At 40.0% G+C, this 21423-nt stretch overlaps 1 protein-coding gene across 6 annotated transcripts in view; it reads right to left on the bottom strand.

The window, feature by feature from the left end:
* Positions 1 to 21423, bottom strand: part of BTBD9 (BTB domain containing 9) — a 416334-nt gene that overhangs the window by 348644 nt on the left and 46267 nt on the right. For 5 of the 6 annotated variants that reach the window (XR_013383586.1, XM_077904166.1, XM_077904169.1 and 2 more), the window contains 2 exons: positions 6628 to 6847; positions 3973 to 4092 (listed from right to left, as the gene is read on the bottom strand). Coding sequence is in view for 5 of the 6 variants with exons in the window: in XM_077904166.1 (XP_077760292.1) it covers positions 3973 to 4092; positions 6628 to 6847 (340 nt within the window). In the remaining variant the exon portion in view is untranslated. The remainder of the gene's footprint in view (positions 1 to 3972; positions 4093 to 6627; positions 6848 to 21423) is intronic. The other variant, XM_077904171.1, reaches the window with a different exon arrangement.

Here is a 21423-nt window from a genome sequence, read left to right as displayed (position 1 = left end):
CCAGCACCATGTTGAAAAAGAGCCAAAAATTTTTTTAAGACACTCTCAAAGACACTCCCAAAGCATTCCATATTTGCCACTCCTTATTAGTGTTTTTTGTTTAGCCCTGGGCTCCAGCATCTAGAAAAATCTAGATGGGAGTTTACTAGATAGCCAAGCAGACAACATAAAGGTATGGCAGAAATTGCCTTTCCCTGAGAAAGCTGGTAAGACAGAACATGATTCGGGGACATATGAAAGATTATACTAACATGGACAAGTCAATTTTCTTCATCCTCAGGAAGGGGCTCAGTGAGGGGAGTTATTAGTCTAGGCTTTTGGCTACATAGAGTAGTCCCCATTTACCCTACAACACGTTCCTAAACAGGACCCAGGAAAACAGAGCAGATCATTTCCCTCCATTCACCACTGTGGGTGGAGCAATCACTCTGGCTTTGAAGCCTGATATTATCCTATCTGTTGCAGCTAGATAATGTCCACTACCTTGCCAAGGTGAAGTGTTAACTGAATTGCATTCCACAAATATATAAATGGCAAAATGCATGCCATATATATTTTGCTACAATAAAAAAATGCTTTACCAAAATTAAGATACATTAAAACTGTTGGAAACAGGCAGTTATGAAGGTAGAGCAAACCATTTAAGGCATGTTGGGACTGTTGTGTATGGACCAGCAATCTGGAAAAGTGTTGAGAAGACTAAGCTCCTGAGGTCAGTAACAACTTCCTCACAGTGACTGCCACTGTGGCTAGAGAGGATGGCAAGAATGGGTCTTTTTCTCTGAAGGTCAAACACAAGTGGAGTCTTAAAAATCAGAAAAAATAAAAATAAAAACAATTTTAAAATTATAAAAAGAAAAAAAAAACTAAAAATAAAAACCACTAGTGACGGAGCCTTCACTTTGGGCTAGGCACTGTACTTAATGTTTGTATACATGCTATGTCATCTAAACCTTCCACAGCAGAACTCATAAATGGTGTTGTTATTCCTGTTTTTTACTGGTATAGAAACAAAAGCTTGGAGAGGCACAACTTTACTAAGATCACCATGCCATGATCAGATGAAACCAGAGAGTGAGAAGAGCTCTAACTCCAAAGCCCATGTTTTTGTTTTGTTTTGTTTTTTGACTACAGAGCGCTGATTTACATGCAATCCAGCCAAGACTCAGAGAGAGCTAGGTAATCTCACACTCCCCAACTCATAGTCTCTCTTCTTTTGTGAATATATTTGATATAATCTTTCCTCAATACATGATATTCACATCCTTCAAAATTAACCTCAAAATTCAGTTTCTTCATGAAAATATAGAAGGTTATTTTTGTAAACCATGTACTGGAGACCTTTCTAGCACCGATATACATTTTAACAAATAACATGGATAAAAAAAAACCAATGACTATATATGCAGGTCAATGCTGAATCGATCTCTTTTCATTATGCAGTCAGTGCCTTGACCCCATGAAACCATTTATAGAGTACCTACTGCATACTACATCATAGCCCGAGTACCATGCAAGAATAATAAAAGATCTGAATCCATACTCACTTCCAAGAAGTTGTAATTTTAGTATCAGAAGTAAGACAAAAAAGACTCAAATGACATTGAAAAACAAAGGTAACATACAAATGTGCAAATTAACTAAATAATGCAAAGTGAACACTTACATGCTAAGGAAATGATGAATTTATATGTGCCTGTGAAGTCCCTGGAAAACGTTTATTTAAAACATTGCTTAGAAAGTCAATAAACGATTATGAAGATAAATACCAAGTACAGGGTCACCTGGGTGGTGCAGTCAGTTGGGCAACTGACTCCTGGTTTCCACTCAGGTTGTGATCTCAGGATCGTGGGATTGAGCCCTGTGTTGGGCTTTGCGCTCAGCATAGAGTCTGCTTGAGACTCTCTCTACCTCTCCCTCTGCCCCTCCCCACTGCTCACTCTCTTTCTCTCTAAAATAAATAAGTATTTAAAGAAAAGAAAAGAAATACCAAGTATAAGACATCCTTAGATAATCAACTGAGACTCATTCTTAGGTTCATTTTTAACTTCAAAGTCCCCAACGTTTTACAAAAGGCAGAGTTTATAAAGTAATGTAGTGATATATGTTAAAGTGGTTATAAATCTTTGAAATTTTGTTTCTTAACTAATATGGGTATCAAGACTCTTCCCTTTTCCTGTTATCACTATCTCTAACATCACCTTTGCTGAATTTTTCTAGGCCAGAGTTGGGAACTGGCTATCCCAAGACAAAAACTAATACAGCCAACCTCTATGACACAAAAAAGTTACATCAGTAAGAGCAAGGCCACTCAGAAGAGGCAAAATCACAAAAGGGGAGTATAAATAATGCCCATTAATAAATAAGGGGAAGTATATTTTGTAAAAGCCAGCGATCATGACTGAGGGCACACATCTCCCTCCATACAGCGTGAGTTTTCGAGTGGGTAAAGCACACAGACTCTGTCATGGCTAGTATTATATTCATGATTTGTTCTGGGAGTCATGTTTCTCTTGTTTCAAATTAAATGCAAACACACAGTCCTTCTGTCCACATCAGATGCTTTGGTTGCTATGCTGCTTATTTTTGAATCCCATACAACCGTAATAGCCTGTGTCAATGCAGACTCAATCTCCTCCTCCAAGTTGGGGGCCCTCTGTCACTCTCAAAGAATCCCTAGGCAGCTCTGAGATACAAAATCTTCACTCAATTTCTCATCCCTCTCATTTTAATCCATTCAAAACTCCTCTGATAGAAAAGCAACTGCCAGACCTGCAATACTAAAGTATTTTAGTCTCTCTTTGGGGAAATGAAATTGATTTTCTTCATTTTCACACAAGAGAGTCCCTGGGTAACAATATTGTGTCCATTCATACCCATAATAATAATAAAAAAAATGTAGGCAACATTTCTTTACTGTACCAGAAGGCTGAAAGGTTTTGTGGAATTCCTTTGGAGGAGGTAAGAATTCATCCTGATGCTGCTCGATCATAAGTTTACTAAGTTAAAGGTTGTCTTCTGACTGAGAGAGGTAAGTGCTATGGGCCATCCCCATCTGCTCCAAATTAGCCACAGTAGGAGGTCAGCTAGGGTCATGGATGAGGTAGGGTCGGGAGGGAGTAAGAGTCCACATTGTCCCTGGTTTATGCCTAGCATATGCCTTTCCTTCTCCTCTTGCCACACTGGACTAAATGAACCAATCATTTTCTGCCTTTGATCTTTTGACTTTAAGGTAAGGAATACCTGAGAGAAATTTCCAAGGGGAAAATTGCCAGAGAAAAAAAACAAACCCAGCAGAATTTCAGGCACCTCGAACTATTTTCCCAACTCCCAAATTCATTAACAGTAAAGGTTTTGCAGAATTTCAGAAGTTTAAAAGATGGCTTAAACCTAAAGGAAGACTATGAAATATGAGAACAGTAGCTCATCAACACTTTTTAAGAACAACCTTCCATGGGGCTACAATACATAACAACAATAAAAGCGAAATTGCTCTGGTTGAAGGGAGGCTGTGAGTCTGGGGCCCCACCAGCTCCACTTCCCCTGCTCCAAACCCAACCCACTAGAAATATTTACTCTGTCAAACTCCATTGATAAGCACTGACCTAGAAAAAGAACACAGATACTCAGAATGTGCAAACTAACATCCAAAAATCTCCTCTTGGCCCTGAGGACTACCAAAGGAGCTTAAAAACCATTTCCACTTTGCAGTGTTCTCTGTCCCTTCTCGTTCACTGCCTGTCTCCTGCATAAGTATGGCACAAAACACTGTGGATAAAACAGAATACACTCTAGAATTAAGATGTTTCAGTTTCCATATTTTCCCTAAGTTTTTAAAGTTGGGATGCATTTGGTAACTGATATCCTGAAAAAGTCTTCTTCCTTAAGACAAAAAAAAAAAGTAGCCCATTTCCCAAGGTCCAAATCTCCTTAAGTAAATAGCAAAATCATTAATTAACCATGAGAACTAACCGGCAGACACGGGCTGGAAAATACAACTTTTGCCAAGAACGACACAGATACTGCGAATGATCAATCACTCTGATCCAATCAAGTTCATCCATTGACACTTCAATGAAGTATGAATAAGACCTATGAATCAAAAGAAAAATGCAGAAAAAAGTACCATATTAAAATAACAAAACCAAGTTATACTTCAATAAAACATTAAAAGATACAAAAAATATAACTTACTAATTATATTTTCTGTATTACAAACTATCAAAACTTTCTGCATAACAATCAAATTCTGATAATAATAAAATCTGTATAGATCTTGCTATTGTAGTGTGCACCACAATGTACTGTAATTCTCTCTCCACAGGTCTGTATGCCTTATTAGATCACAAGCTGCTTAAAAACAAGGAGCATGCCATATTTATCTTCACATATTCAGGGCCTAGCACACTGTCTGGCACATACCCAGCATGTAAGATATTTGTTCCTTTTCAAACAGAGCCAGGATGGCTTGCTCCTACTATATTAGATTAATAAAGCCATAATAGAAGAGAGAACAGAAAATTGGTAAGTGGGAGATGGGCCTTCTCCTTCTACCTTCCCTAGTCTGGGTGCTCAGCTCTATTCTCTCAGGGAAGCCAACTCGGAATGGTTCCTCAGAAAGACCTGCTTATCTCCCTCCCAGTCTCCACCATCCCACACAAATATGCAGCCCAAAGAAAAATAAATGACATGGGTGAAGAGATAATACGTGTTTCTTCTGGGTACAACATAGAATTTGGCAGCTAATAATCTGGCAGTAATGAAAATAGCCTATCATTCCCTAGTCAGCTACCCTGGACCATTAGATGCTGGTCCCATCCTGAACAAATCTGTATTCCCCTGTCATAAGCCAAATTTAAATTTGAGATGCAGTTATTACTTGTACTGTAATATCAACAGGAACAATCTCAGAAGATTTAGACGACCATAAATGTCAGCCTGCAACCAACAGTTGTGACCAGAAAAGGTCAGCTTATTTTGTGTCATCCCCTCATTTTCTGCTGTCCCCTCACTCCATTCATTTTATCGCTCAGTCTCAAACAGGTTATAACCTTTTATTGAACCTCTCTGGGTTATCAGTAATGCAGGTTATAATTTTACAACACATGTCAGAATCTTTTGGGCTTAAGATTCTGAATTTTTCACCTTTGCTGAGAATGATAACTTCTGTGAGAAAAGAACTGCTACATGGTCAAGCTAAGTCCCCTGTGAATGTAATGCATATACTAAAGTAAAGCGGCCTATAAATATTTAACATCATGGAAATGGTAACTACTTTCGGTTTCAAACATACTAACATTTTCTTTTATTATCTTTATACTAATTTCACAATTAATTAAACAAATATATGTAAAGCTTTGAGAACAGTACCTACCACATAAAAGTAATGAAAGTGCTATATAAGTATTATTACTGTTATACTATTATTATTAGCCCAGAGACTCTTGGAAATCACATGTGGATTAGCTCCATTTTGCCAACTAAACATCATTTTATATCCAACAAGATACATATCAGGACATATATTCTTAATAAAGAAAAAACAGATGAAGATAACCTGGGAGCCTCAAACACCCATACCTATGGGAAATGCAAACTCCCTTCATGAAGCTTCCCTCATATTTGGTTCAAATGGCCGAAAAGGCCTGAGTGGTGGCCAGTGTGCAAGGAGAAATGCAGTACCACGCAAGGGTATCATTGCCAATACTACCAAGTCCTCCCAGCCCAGACTCAAAGAGGCGTGAGTAGGGCCTAGGAGACTCTATGCCAATTTCTGGGTATAGAGGGTTTAAGTTAATGATGGCAGTCATGAGAGACAATTTTTGGTCGCCCAACTGCTCTGGTACTTCTAAGCATCATGGATGAACCCTAGAAACTACAGTGGGGGAAGTGTCAGAGGTGCTGGATAGAAGGCAGAATCTTGAAGCCACTACAAAACAGAGTGGGTTCTGAGGCTGGAGCTCACCAAATCTTTTTCACAAACTTCCTATATTTGAGAATGATTATTCATCCACACAAGAAAAGAAAATTTTTCCTTCATCCATAGGATTAAATGCATCTAAAAAGTTATAGTATTCAAAAGTAAGTAATCAAGTAAATAAATATTGGTAACCCAGAAAGAATACTAAATAACAATTAAAAGTATATTTTAAAGGGATATTTTTTTAAAGTAGAATGTTCACAATGTATTAATTACAAAGTGAAGTTAGCCTTTATTTTGTAAAACTATGTGTGGTTTTACAGATTTCTGTTTTGTGTATGTGACTAGTTAAATACATATAGTTACATGTGCTAGTTAGATACATACTAGCTATATACAAAGGTTATTGATGGCCAGTGATTTACGAATGGTTTCATTCTTCGTCTTTGTGTTTTTCTATACTATGTTTTCCATGATAAACATATATTCATTACTTTTATAAGCAGAAAAAAAGCAAAAAAAAAAATTTTTTTTTAAGGATAATAGCCTTTAACTCTTCCCCCAGAACTAAACTTCAAAAGAAATAGCAAAACGATCCCAAGGAAATAAACCATCAAATCTGAAAAGCCAAAGAAGACGACCACAAAATTAGGCCAACTCAATCAAACATAATGTCATTTTCTGTCCAAGTCATGCTAATCACTCACCGGCTATCTCGGTCCCACAGGAGTATCCGAATGTGATTGATAATAGATGGCTGACCTAGCTTAATCTCAATGCCAGAACGGCAGTCATCATCAATCGGGTGCCTAGAAAATCCATGATCCAAATCATAATTTTGAGTATCACCGTCTAATAAGGCCGACTTCAGCTCCCCTTTTACAACCTGGGCTCCATACTTCATAGTTGCAATATTTTCTTCTGGTACTACAGTTAAAAACAGAGAAAGCAAGGTTAATGATTACTTAGTAATTATTCTGTATTGTTGGGAAGAACACAAAATTCTAGCATTCTAGTTGATTTTATCACGTGCATTTCATTTAAAAATGGCAGAGAGAAGTCTGTGGAGATACAAGATGTGGAATGTCTATGAGGATTAAGATACCACCCACAGTTTAAATTCAATGACACACCAAAGCCACAGAGTGCCTAAGACTAATGTTACTAAGAAAAAGTCGGTAATACTAGAAACAAAACAAGTACTAGGACAAACAAATCAGCTCTGCCATGTTCACTCTATTAGTAGCCTTAATTTAATATCTACAGGACAAAAATGGCATATAAGATGACCTATAGCTGCCATCTGGAGTGAGCGCAACATAGAAAAGCAAAGCTGACAGGTCAGATCTCTGATAAAGCGGGGAGGGGCAAGATGGCAGAAGAGTAGGGTCCCCAGTCACCCGTCCCCACCAAATTACCTAGATCACCTTCAAATCATCCTGAAAATCTACGAATTCGGCCTGAGATTTAAAGAGAGACCAGCTGGAATGCTACAGTGAGAAGAGTTCGCGCTTGTATCAAGGTAGGAAGACGGGGAAAAAGAAATAAAGACACAAAAGGCCTCCAAGGGGGAGGGGCCCCGCGAGGAGCCGGGCTGAGGCCGGGGCGAGTGTCCCCAGGACAGGAGAGCCCCGTCCCGGAGGAGCAGGAGCTGCACCGACCTTCCCGGGCGGAAAGAGGCTCGCGGGGAGTTGGAGCAGGACCGAGGAGGGCGGGGATGCCCTCGGGCTCCCGGGGACACTAACAGGCACCTGCGCCCGGGAGAGTGTGCCGAGCTCCCTAAGGGCTGCAGCGCACGGCGGGACCCGGAGCAGCTCGGAGGGGCTCGGGGGCGGCTCCGCGGAGGGGGCTGCGGGACGGGAGCAGCTCGGGGGGGCTCGGGGGCGGCTCCGCGGAGGGGGCTGCGGGGCGGGAGCAGCTCGGAGGGGGCTCGGGGGCGGCTCCGCGGAGGGGGCTGCGGGACGGGAGCAGCTCGGGGGCGCTCGGGCAGAGGAAGAGGCTCCGTGTGGAGGGGGCTGCGCGGTTCCAGGAGCAGCTCGGAGGGGCTCGGGGGCGGCTCCGCGGAGGGGGCTGCGGGGCGGGAGCGCGAATCCAACAGCGCAGGCCCCGCGAGCACAGGGCGCCGGGACACAGCCCGGGATCCGGCCTCCCCCGGGACACGCAGAGGCTGGGAGGGCCCAGGACCCCAAGGACGCTCCTGCCCGGAGCCTCCAGGCCCTGCAAATGGAGGGCTCCCTAGTTACTGTGGGAGCTGACTCTAGGGCTCCAGAGCTGGCTGCCACCACTGCGGTTGTTCCTCCTGCGGCCTCACGGGGTAAACAACCCCCACTGAGCCCTGCACCAGGCAGGGGGCAGAGCAGCTCCCCCAAGTGCTCACACCTGAAAATCAGCACAACAGGCCCATCCCCCAGAAGACCAACGAGACGGACAAGTTCCAGGGGAAGCCAAGGGACTTAAAGTATACAGAATCAGAAGATACTCCCCCATGTTTTTGGGGTTTTTTTTCTTTTTGATTTGTTTGCTTCCCCCACCCTTTTTTTTCCCTTTCTTTCTTTTTCTCTCTTTTTCTTCTCTTCTTCCTTTTTTCTTGTTTTTTTTCTCTTTTCTTTCCTTCTTTCTCTCCTCCCTTTTTCTCCTTCTCCCAATACAACTTGTTTTTGGCCACTCTGCACTGAGCAAAATGACTAAAAGAAAACCTCACCTCAAAAGAAAGAATCAGAAACAGTCCTCTCTCCCACAGAGTTACAAAATCTGGATTACAATTCAATGTCAGAAAGCCAATTCAGAAGCACTATTATACAGCTACTGGTGGCTCTAGAAAAAAGCATAAAGGACTCAAGAGACTTCTTGACTGCAGAATTTAGATCCAATCAGGCAGAAATTAAAAATCAATTGAATGAGATGCAATCCAAACTAGAAGTCCTAACGACAAGGGTTAACGAGGTGGAAGAACGAGTAAGTGACATAGAAGACAAGTTGATGGCAAAGAGGGAAACTGAGGAAAAAAGAGACAAACAATTAAAAGACCATGAAGATAGATTAAGGGAAATAAACGACAGCCTGAGGAAGAAAAACCTACGTTTAACTGGGGTTCCCAACGGTGCCGAAAAGACAGAGGGCCAGAATATGTATTTAAACAAATGATAGCTGAAAACTTTCCTAATCTGGGAAGGGAAACAGGCATTCAGATCCAGGAAATAGAGAGATCCCCCCCCTAAAATCAATAAAAACCGTTCAACACCTCGACATCTAATAGTTAAGCTTGCAAATTCCAAAGATAAAGAGAAGATCCTTAAAGCAGCAAGAGACAAGAAATCCCTGACTTTTATGGGGAGGAGTATTAGGGTAACAGCAGACCTCTCCACAGAGACCTGGCAGGCCAGAAAGGGCTGGCAGGATATATTCAGGGTCCTAAATGAGAAGAACATGCAACCAAGAATATCCAGCAAGGCTCTCATTCAAAATGGAAGGACAGATAAAGAGCCTCCAAGACAGGCAGGAACTGAAAGAATATGTGACCTCCAAACCAGCTCTGCAAAAAATTTTAGGGGGACTCTTAAAATTCCCCTTTAAGAAGAAGTTCAGTGGAACAATCCACAAAAACAAGGACTGAATAGATATCATGATGACACTAAACTCCTACCTTTCAATAGTAACTCTGAACGTGAACGGGCCTAATGACCCCATCAAAAGGCGCAGGGTTTCAGACTGGATAAAAAAGCAGGACCCATCTATTTGCTGTCTACAAGAGACTCATTTTAGACAGAAGAACACCTACAGCCTAAAAATAAAAGGTTGGGGAACCATTTACCATTCAAATGGTTCTCAAAAGAAAGCAGGGGTAGCCATCCTTATATCAGATAAACTAAAATTTACCTCGAAGACTGTAGTGAGAGATGAAGAGGGACACTATATCATACTTAAAGGATCTATCCAACAAGAGGACTTAACAATCCTCAATATATATGCCCTGAATGTGGGAGCTGCCAAATATATAAATAAATTAATAACCAAAGTGAAGAAATACTTAGATAATAATACACTTATACTTGGTGACTTCAATCTAGCTCTTTTTATACTCGATAGGTCTTCTAAACACAACATCTCCAAAGAAACGAGAGCTTTAAATGATACACTGGACCAGATGGATTTCACAGATATCTACAGAACTTTACATCCAAACTCAACTGAATACACATTCTTCTCAAGTGCACATGGAACTTTCTCCAGAATAGACCACATACTGGGTCACAAATCGGGTCTGAACCGATACCAAAAGATTGGGATCGTTGCCTGCATATTCTCAGACCATAATACCTTGAAATTAGAACTAAATCACAAGAAGTTTGGAAGGACCTCAAACACGTGGAGGTTAAGGACCATCCTGCTAAAAGATGAAAGGGTCAACCAGAAAATTAAGGAAGAATTAAAAAGATTCATGGAAACTAATGAGAATGAAGATACAGCCGTTCAAAATCTTTGGAATGCAGCAAAAGCAGTCCTAAGGGGGAAATACATCGCAATACAAGCAGCCATTCAAAAACTGGAAAGAACTCAAATACAAAAGCTAACCTTACACATAAAGGAGCTAGAGAAAAAACAGCAAATAGATCGTACACCCAGCAGAAGAAGAGAGTTAATAAAGATTCGAGCAGAACTCAACGAAATCGAGACCAGAAGAACTGTGGAACACATTAACAGAACCAGGAGTTGGTTCTTTGAAAGAATTAATAAGATAGATAAACCATTAGCCAGCCTTATTAAAAACAAAATAGAAAAGACTCAAATTAATAAAATCATGAATAAAAAAGGAGAGATCACTACCAACACCAAGGAAATACAAATGATTTTAAAAACATATTATGAGCAGTTATACACCAATAAATTAGGCAATCTAGAAGAAATGGACGCATTCCTGGAAAGCCACAAACTACCAAAACTGGAACAGGAAGAAATAGAAAACCTGAACAGGCCAATAACCAGGGAGGAAATTGAAGCAGTCATCAAATACCTCTGAAGACACAAAAGTCCAGGGCCAGATGGCTCCCCAGGGGAATTCTATCAAACGTTTAAAGAAGAAACCATACCTATTCTACTAAAGCTGTTTGGAAAGATAGAAAGAGATGGAGTACTTCCAAATTCGTTCTATGAGGCCAGCATCACCTTAATTCCAAAACCAGACAAAGACCCCACCAAAAAGGAGAATTACAGACCAATATCCCTGATGAACATGGATGCAAAAACTCTCAACAAGATACTGGCCAATAGGATCCATTAAGAAAATTATTCACCATGACCAAGTAGGATTTATCCCCGGGACACAAGACTGGTTCAACACTCGTAAAACAATCAATGTGATTCATCATATCAGCAGGAGAAAAACCAAGAACCATATGATCCTCTCATTAGATGCAGAGAAAGCATTTGACAAAATACAGCATCCATTCCTGATCAAAACTCTTCAGAGTATAGGGATAGAGGGAACATTCCTCAACATCTTAAAAGCCATCTATGAAAAGCCCACAGCAAATATCATTCTCAATGGGGAAGCACTGAGAGCCTTTCCCCTAATATTAGGAACAAGACAGGGATGTCTACTCTCACTACTGCTATTCAACATAGTACTGGAAGTCCTAGCCTCAGCAATCAGACAACAAAAAGACATTAAAGGCATTCAAATTGGCAAAGAAGTAGTCAAACTCTCCCTCTTCGCCGATGACATGATACTCTACATAGAAAACCCAAAAGCCTCCACCCCAAGATTGCTAGAACTCATACAGCAATTTGGTAGCATGGCAGGATACAAAATCAATGCCCAGAAATCAATGGCATTTCTATACACTAACAATGAGACTGAAGAAAGAGAAATTAAGGAGTCCATCCCATTTACAATTGCACCCAAAAGCATAAGATACCTAGGAATAAACCTAACCAGAGGTAAAGGATCTATATCCTAAAACTATAGAACACTTCTGAAAGAAATTGAGGAAGACACAAAGAGATAGAAAAATATTCCATGCTCCTGGATTGGCAGAATTAATATTGTGAAAATGTCAATGTTACCCAGGGCAATTTACACGTTTAATGCAATCCCTATCAAAATAACATGGACTTTCTTCAGAGAGTTAGAACAAATTATTTTAAGATTTGTGTGGAATCAGAAAAGACCCCGAATAGCCAGGGGAATTTTACAAAAGAAAACCATATCTGGGGGCATCACAATGCCAGATTTCAGGTTGTACTACAAAGCTGTGTACTACAAAGCATCATCAAGACAGTGTGGTATTGGCACAAAAACAAACACATAGATCAATGGAACAGAATAGAGAACCCAGAAGTGGACCCTGAACTTTATGGCCAACTAATATTCGATAAAGGAGGAAAGACTATCCATTGGAAGAAAGACAGTCTCTTCAATAAATGGTGCTGGGAAAATTGGACATCCACCTGCAGAAGAATGAAACTAGACCACTCTCTTGCACCATACACAAAGATAAACTCAAAATGGATGAAAGATCTAAATGTGAGACAAGATTCCATCAAAATCCTAGAGGAGAACACAGGCAACACCCTTTTTGAACTCGGCCACAGTAACTTCTTGCAAGATACATCCACGAAGGCAAAAGAAACAAAAGCAAAAATGAACTATTGGGACTTCATCAAGATAAGAAGCTTTTGCACAGCAAAGGATACAGTCAACAAAACTAAAAGACAACCTACAGAATGGGAGAAGATATTTGCAAATGATGTATCAGATAAAGGGCTAGTTTCCAAGATCTATAAAGAACTTCTTAAATTCAACACCAAAGAAACAATCCAATCATGAAATGGGCAAAAGACATGAAGAGAAATCTCACAGAGGAAGACATAGACATGGCAACAAGCACATGAGAAAATGCTCCACATCACTTGCCATCAGGGAAATACAAATCAAAACCACAATGAGATACCACCTCACACCAGTGAGAATGGGGAAAATTAACAAGGCAGGAAACCACAAATGTTGGAGAGGATGCGGAGAAAAGGGAACCCTCTTACACTGTTGGTGGGAATGTGACCTGGTGCAGCCACTCTGGAAAACTGTGTGGAGGTTCCTCAAAGAGTTAAAAATAGACCTGCCCTACGACCCAGCAATTGCACTGTTGGGGATTTACCCCAAAGATTCAGATGCAATGAAACGCCGGGACACCTGCACCCCAATGTTTATAACAGCAATGTCCACAATAGCCAAACTGTGGAAGGAGCCTCGGTGTCCATCGAAAGATGAATGGATAAAGAAGATGTGGTTTATGTATACAATGGAATATTACTCAGCCATTAGAAACAACAGATACCCACCATTTGCTTCAATGTGGATGGAACTGGAGGGTATTATGCTGAGTGAAATAAGCCAATCGGAGAAGGACAAACATTATATGGTCTCATTCATTTGCGGAATATACATAATAGTGAAAGGAAATATAAGGGAAGGGAGAAGAAATGTGTGGGAAACATCAGAAAGGGAGACAGAACATAAAGACTCCTAACTCTGGGAAACGAACTAGGGGTGGTGGAAGGGGAGGGGGGTGGGGGTGAATGGGTGACGGGCACTGAGGGGGGCACTTGACAGGATGAGCACTGGGTGTTATTCTGTATGTTGGTAAATTGAACACCAATAAAAAATAAATTTATTAAAAAAAAAGATCTCTGATAAAGCAACATAAGACACATTACAATACATATACTAGAGTTGCTGGACACGGACCATACACAGATAATACTCAAGAAGTTAATCTAGCTAAAAAACAATTTGTGTAAAAGGTGTATTTTTACTTCACTTGAGCATTTTTACAACTGAAAATTCAGTCTGTCATCAAAATCAATGTTATGGTTCTAATTAAACTCCTTCCCCCTTCCCACACTAGATTTATTAAGTGTCAATTGTTTCTGGAACTCTGAAGTCCTCCTTGCAAAGCTTGCTTCACAGATCTGGAGCCTGTCCTCTAGGTGCCAACGTTCTAACTGACACTCCCCGTGGAGGGACAGGTGGCAGCTTTAGCAGATGTGAAGAGCTTGACCTTCAGAGTCAGAGTTCAAATAGTGGCGACACCTTTAACCAGGCAAACCACTTTGGGGAAGTTATCTTCTCTGAACTTCAGTCTCTCAAGAGGGCAATCCCTAGCCCCAAGTGTTTTCGCTTATTTGTTGGAAGGGTTGAATGAGATGATACTTGCAAAGCACATAGTAAGCTCTAAAAAATAATTTATCAGAATGATTACAAAGTTATATACTAAAAAACACACAATAATAAGAGAACTAAGCAAGTTTACAGACTATAAATAAATGCTGAATTCTCACAGTACATATACATCTTGACTATGTGATCTGAATAGGGAACAGTGCAAGCTATAATAAGGCTCTTAGGGAAAAGGGGTAAGTAACTCATCACCGTATATTTCTTTGAAAATGTGGTTTTAAAAAAAATTTTTTTCAGGGATGCCTGGGTGGCTCAGCTGATTAAGTGTCTGACTTTTGATTTTAGCTCAGGTCGTGATCTCAGGGTTGTGAGATTGAGCCCTGCATCAGGCTCTGTGCTGGCCACAGAGCCTGCTTATGATTTTCTCTCTTTCCTGAACCCCTGGTCGCACACACACATGCTCGCGCTCTCTCTCTATATATATATAATTATATATAATATAAATTATATTAAAATAATTATTTTAATATTATTTTATATTTTATATTATTTATATTAAAATAATAAAATTATATATTACATTGAAAATTATATATATATGATTTTCATTACATTGAAAATTTTATATATATATATATATATATATATATATATTTATATAATTTTCAGATGAAGCCAGGTAAAGAGAGTGATAACAAAGATGACAATAATGCAGGTGACAAATGGGGGGTGCATGGGACTATTTAACTTGCAAAAGGCTAAGGCAACTCAGAAAAGAAAAAAGCAAATGAAACCTAGTCATGCTCAACCTCTTCTGCGTTTTTCATACAGGTTTATAACTTCCTGAGTTCTATTAGTTCATGGTAATCATACATATTCTTCATATTTATTTCTCACTTATTTAACAAACCTTATTAATTCCTTTGATTTACTCCTTATAACTCTTTGCATGAAATACCATTATGTGTCCATTTCACAGATGGGGAAGTAAGGGCAGAGAAAAGCCAGACAGACTTTGGTTCCTAAGGTCACAGAGCCCGCCAGTGACAGAGCTATGATTAGAACTTGGCAGTCTGCCTCCAGGAGCCCTGCCTGCCACCTCTCTCATAAGGATTTTTGACGGGAAGACCATATTTATCCCTCTCTCTAATCCCTTCCCTGTAAGGTGGCCTAAGACTCAGAGGGAAAAAACAGAGTCTGATATATTGGGATCCCTGGGTGACGCAGCAGTTTGGCGCCTGCCTTTGGCCCAGGGCGCAATCCTGGAGACCCGGGATCAAATCCCACGTCGGGCTCCCGGTGCATGGAGCCTGCTTCTCCCTCTGCCTGTGTCTCTGCCTCTCTCTCTCTCTCTGACTATCATAAATAATAAAATAAATAAAAATTAAAAAAAAAAACAGAGTCTGATATAGGATAAAAACAAACAAAGTTGTATTTAAAGTGAGAAGACTTGGGCTCCACCACCCACTGGCCCTGAGTGAGACCCCTCAGTGCCTTTGAATCAGAATCTGTTTTCTCATCTACAAATAATGCTATGTCCAACCCACCCACTGCATTACTGTAAATATCGTACCACAAATAATACATGCTACAGTACCCTGTAAGTATAAAGCATTCAGCCAAAAACCATTTACAGAGGATTCAATCTGTACCAGATACCATAGGAATCTATGAGAGAATGAAACAGAAATGGGTCCTGCCCTCCTGCAGCCTCCAATCTAGAGATGAAGCAGTTTATAAAGCAAACAAAAACTTCCAATTTGCACTTTTCAGTGTCAACAATGTGTACCCCTTGGTAAAAAGAGATCTGTTCCTTTATTGCTAGGTGTAAAATGTGGGGGTCTGAAGCCTGTTGTTGAAGACCACTGGAACCACCTCCAACAGTTCTGACACCATTAGTCAAGACCACGCCAAAAAGGGAGGAACTCAAGCTTTCAGAATTTAGAAAGTGTTGCTACTCTTTGATTTTCTCTAAATATAAGCTCCTTCATCTCTAAAATTTATCAAGCTCAGAATAAAACACTAGGCACAAAGGTTTCAAGTGACTATAACTAAAAGTCTAAAATAGAAATGAAATTGCTACAAGTCTAAAGTCTTCTTTTGAAGTTTATTTCAAGAGTGCTTGAGAACTTTTCTAACTATTCTTGATACAGATCCCCTGAAAGTATCTTTTACTTTAAAACGGGAAACATTTACACAAGTGGAAATTCTCTCATGGTGACCATAATCTGAATGTCTCATGGGATAAAAATCCAACTCCCAAGTATTTGTGCATGTGTGTGTGTCTGCATGCATATGCAAAACCTATAGTTACATTTAAGAAGAATTTAAGAAGAAAAGTGATCATGAGAAAATTCAAGTCATAGTAAAATACCTCAAACCACAAATATTCTTACCATCTATAATTTTATCAGTAGAGAAAAAGAGCTCTGAGCTCTCAAAGAATATAGGGTGTTAGGGATTAAACAACATAGCAGATAACAAAAGTTTTCCTTATGTTTGTAATTTTGGATGCATTTTACAAACATGAAAAAAATTAAGCTTTGAAGTTCCACAGCTAGGCAGAAACAAGCCAATTATTAGAAAAACAAAGAAAATGAATAAGACCTGCCGCTAGTGAAACAGTGCCAAAATCTGAGTGCTGCTAGGCTAATTATCTTGAGTTTTTCTTTAATTGTGTTATGTTCTTAATTATCCTTTACTGAACTTTCTAGTAGTTCTTTACTGAACTATCTTTACTGAACTATCTCAGCCTAAGATTACCATCTAGGCTGAGATAGTTGTCCACTCATGATGGGTAACATTTGGAGCCACACTCAGTTCTCTGCCCACTGCAATCTCTTTACCTAATTCTGTACCCCAAATCATTTTGTACTCCCCAACCTGACTTCCCTGAAAAACGTGTGGCTGCTCCCTTCTAACAAACACAGCATTACAAATGGCTTCCTTGACACTCCTGTCTTCCAACTCTCCCCATTATCTCCACTCTCCACAAGCTTCCTCTCCACACTTAACAGTACTGGTGCTCAAACACACCAAACACAAAACAGAAACAGACAATATTCCAGGCAGGAGACTCTATTGAAGAGCACTGGCCTCATGAGTCAGATCAGCACTTTGGTTCCAGCTCAGGCATTGATTTCACTCAGTAACTTTAGGCAAGTTACTTATAAAGATCACAGAATGAAAACTTCTAAGAGCTGAATGGAACCTTCATCCTATTTATTATTTAAAGAACAGAAAACTCCTAAGCTGTCTTCTGTGTGCTGGACTGCAGTGGACTCAGCCTCCAGCAGCTCATCATCTCATACAGACAAGTACATATCGGACATAAAATGCCTCCACTGAGGAATACTCAGGAGGGATTCCTTGTGAAGCCCCTAGTTTACCAATGAAGATACTATAAACTGTAGTTGGAGAGATAAATAAAATATAAGTCAAAAAGTTTTAAAGTATTAAAAGTTTCAGGGGTAGCTGGGTGGCTCAGTCGGTTGAGTAGCTGACTCTTGGCTTTGACTCAGGTCCCGAGCTCAAGCCCTGCACTGGGCTCCATGCTCAGCAGTAAGTCTGCTTGAGACTCTCTCTCCCTCTGCCCTTCCATTGGCTTGTGCTTCTTCTCTCTCTCTCAAATAAATAAATAAAATGTTTTAAAAAGTGAAATCTTGAGAATGGAAGTTGTGATATGCTCCCTGCTATAAACATGTGAAGAAATAATAAATTGTTATTTCCTCTTATTATTATTTCCTCAATAATAATTATGGTCCTCTTTCCTAAAGTCTAGAATCTTAGACACGCACAAGTCATCTGGGTGGCTCAGGGGTTGAGCATCTGTCTTTGGCTCAGGGCGTGATCCTGGGGTACGGGATCAAGTTCGACATCAGGCTTCCCACAGGGAGCCTGATTCTACCTCTGCCTATTTCTCTGCCTCTCTCTCTGTGTCTCTCATGAATAAATAAATAAAATCTTTTAAAAATATAAAGTAAAATAAAATCTGAGACACACAAAAGTAGTATAATCCAGTCTGATCAGAAAAACCACTTTCAAGGCAGAAATAATACCTCAATAGTTATGACAAACTAAGCATTAAGGGAATGGTTTGAGTGCAGGTAGTTAAAATATTCTAAGGAAAAAAAATAATTTCATTAAGAGATAATTCCTTTCCCCAGGTGTGTGTACAAAACTAGCCAAAACCATCTCCCCAGAAAGACTAATCATAACTGTTAAGTTAAAAAATAACCTTTGTGGGGGGTGGTGCCTGGGTGGCTCTGCAGTTCAGCTGCCTTCTGCTCAGGGCTTGATCCTGGGATCCTGGGACTGAGTTATGCATTAGGCTCCCCACAGGGAGCCTGCTTCTCCCTCTGCCTCTGTGTCTCTCTGCCTCTTGGTGTCTCTCATGAATAAATAAATAAAATCTTTAAAAAATATATCCTTCGGATCCCCCTTTTTTTCTGCTCAGGGCTTGATCCTGGGATCCTGGGACTGAGTTATGCATTAGGCTCCCCACAGGGAGCCTGCTTCTCCCTCTGCCTCTGTGTCTCTGCCTCTTTCTTGGTGTCTCTCATGAATAAATAAATAAATAAAATCTTTAAAAAATATATCCTTTGGATCCCCCCCCCTTTTTTTTAAGGAGGAGAAACATTGCTGTAATTTGGTTAAAATCCTCAGGATATGCAGCTCTGAGAATTGAACCCCCAATAACCAATACTAATCAACTCAAAAGAAAAAGCATTAGTATCTGTGCAGTCCCCAGTCCAGGAGAGAACCTCTCCACAATTCATGAAAAGTCCCAAAGACATAGAAGCTATACCCAGGGGAGAACAAACAAATTTGGTCAACAGTTTCAAAATAAGCATAACTATCCTTCCAGAACACTCTAGGAAGACTTCTGAAATTTTATTTTTTTAAGATTTTATTTATTTATTTGTGAGACAGGGAGAGAGGGAGGGAGGGAGGGAGGGAGGGAAGGAGGGGGGGGATCGAGCGAGCAAGCATGAACAGGGGGAGAGGAAGGGCCAGAGGGAGAGGGTAAAGTAGATCCGGCTGAGCAGGGAGCTAGAGCTGAATGCAGGGCTCAATCCCAGGACCCTGAGATCATGACCTGAGGGGAAGGCAGACACTTCATGGACTAAGCCACCCAGGCGCCTCAACTTCTAAAGTTTTAGACTATGTTTTCTTAACAGTGAAGAAATGTAATAAAAGAAAATAATGATATATTTGGATAACATTTACTTAGAAAATAACCTATTTTTTAAGGAGCTTATAGGAAAGTGATATGCATCCTTGGTGTTAATATTGCTGATTTTGCTGTCCATATAGGTAAAAAGTCAGAAAACCAGCCTGTTGTTTAATCATTTCTCAAGTTTAGAAGTTAGATAAAGATTCCCAAATATCTGTATAATTTCTTCCTCAAGATCCCACTGATTTATCCCAAATGAAAAATTTAACATTTATAAGTAATAATTATGTAAATATATCATCCAGAACTGAGTGTGCCTCAGCTTATTGAGTACTCCCTTTCACAGTAGTCTCATGGCTTCATTATAACCCAAGTCTGACACCTACATTGACCAGCTGGTCAATTCTAAGCTACCACCAACTATGTAAAGTGTCCAAAGCATCTCCTCAGTCCTGCAAAAGTGTCCCAAGCCTATCCCTGTAACAAATTCATTTATAGGGCCCTACCAACACCTCAAATCAAAGCTAGGGCAACAAGGGAGAAAAAGGAACTTATATGAGAGGATCAGACAATGATGACTTAGAAATTCTAAAATACAATTTTAGTCATCTTGTTACTTCTCCCCCCTCCACTGTCCCACTCTTTATCCAAGACTACCCTCAACTAGGACCCCTCTCTAGCACCTCTGGTCTCCTCCCAGACCTCTCTCGAGCTGTTCCTCTACCTGTCATAGTATTTCTCTACTGCCTTTCATTCTAATTCACACACATGCTTCTATGACCAATGCAGTAATTCCTACAGACTGACAGAGGTGAGGAAGAACACAAATAATGATAACAATGGTTTCCTAGATTGAGTTTACAGACATTATTTGCATACATTATTTAAATTCTCATAAAATATTAGGAAACTTGATGGGGACTTTTTAGTAGGACTAAAAGTATAATTCCTTATGGAACTTAATATCAAGTCACACAACTAGCAAGTGACTCATTCAGGATTTGAGGTCAAACTTCTTTAGTTCCAAAACCAATACTTTTTCTTCTATATCCAGTGAAAAGAAGGGTTATAGAAGCCAACTGAGGAGAGAACTTCTATACAGAGAAGGTGGTCACTGGTATCTAAGGATGCTGAAAGATCAGAAAATGAGGACTGAGAGAAAACTTTGGCATATAAATTATGGTCGGTTGGTGAGTTGTCTGAGCAGAAGCTTGGGTAAACAGGGAGTTAGGCATCGGTTTGAAAAGATAGTAAATACAATGCATTGACCATCCAGTGTGTGAATTAGAATGAAAAGCAGTAGAGAAATAATATGGCAGCTAGAGGGAACAGCTCGAGAGAGGTCTGGGAGGAGACCAGAGGTGCTAGAGAGGGGTCCTAGTTGAGGGTAGTCTTGGATAAAGAGTGGGACAGTGGAGGGGGGAGAAGTAACAAGATGAGTAAACTTGTATTTTAGAATTTCTAAGTCATCATTGTCTGATCCTCTCATATAAGTTCCTTTTTCTCCCTTGTTGCCCTAGCTTTGATTTGAGGTGTTGGCAGGGCCCTAAAACTAAATTCATTACAGGGATAGGCTTGGGATATTTTTGCAGGAGTGAGGAAATGCTTTGAAAAGAAATCTAGGGGGGAAAAAGAAAAGAAAAGAAAAGAAAAGAAAAGAAAAGAAAAGAAAAGAAAAGAAAAGAAAAGAAAAGAAAAGAAAAGAAAAGAAAAGAAAAGAAAAGAAAAGAAAAGAAAAGAAAAGAAAAGAAAAAAAGAAAAGAAAAGAAAAGAAAAGAAAAGAAAAGAAAAGAAAAGAAAAGAAAAGAAAAGAAAAGAAAAGAAAAGAAAAGAAAAGAAATCTAGGGATGCCTGGGTAGCTCAGCGGTTTGGCACCTGCCTTTAGCCCAGGGCATGATCCTGGACACCTGGGATCGAGTCCCACATTGGACTCCCTGCATGAAGCCTGCTTTCTCTCTCTGCCTGTGTCTCTGCCTCTCTCTCTCTCTGTGTCTCTTGAGAATAAATAAAATCTTTTAAAAAAAAAAGAAAGAAAAGAAATCTAAATCTGATGAGTCAGAAGAGAAATCCAGACTAAGGACACCTACTTAAGATCAATCAGTATTTAAGAGAATGTCTGAGCATGGTCAAGGAAAAGATGACTCAGGGAAA

The sequence above is a fragment of the Canis aureus genome, chromosome 7 (genome assembly GCF_053574225.1).
Source record: "Canis aureus isolate CA01 chromosome 7, VMU_Caureus_v.1.0, whole genome shotgun sequence".
NCBI lineage: Eukaryota > Metazoa > Chordata > Mammalia > Carnivora > Canidae > Canis > Canis aureus.
Note: the sequence above shows the minus strand (reverse complement) of the source record. Positions and strands in the feature narration are given on the sequence as shown.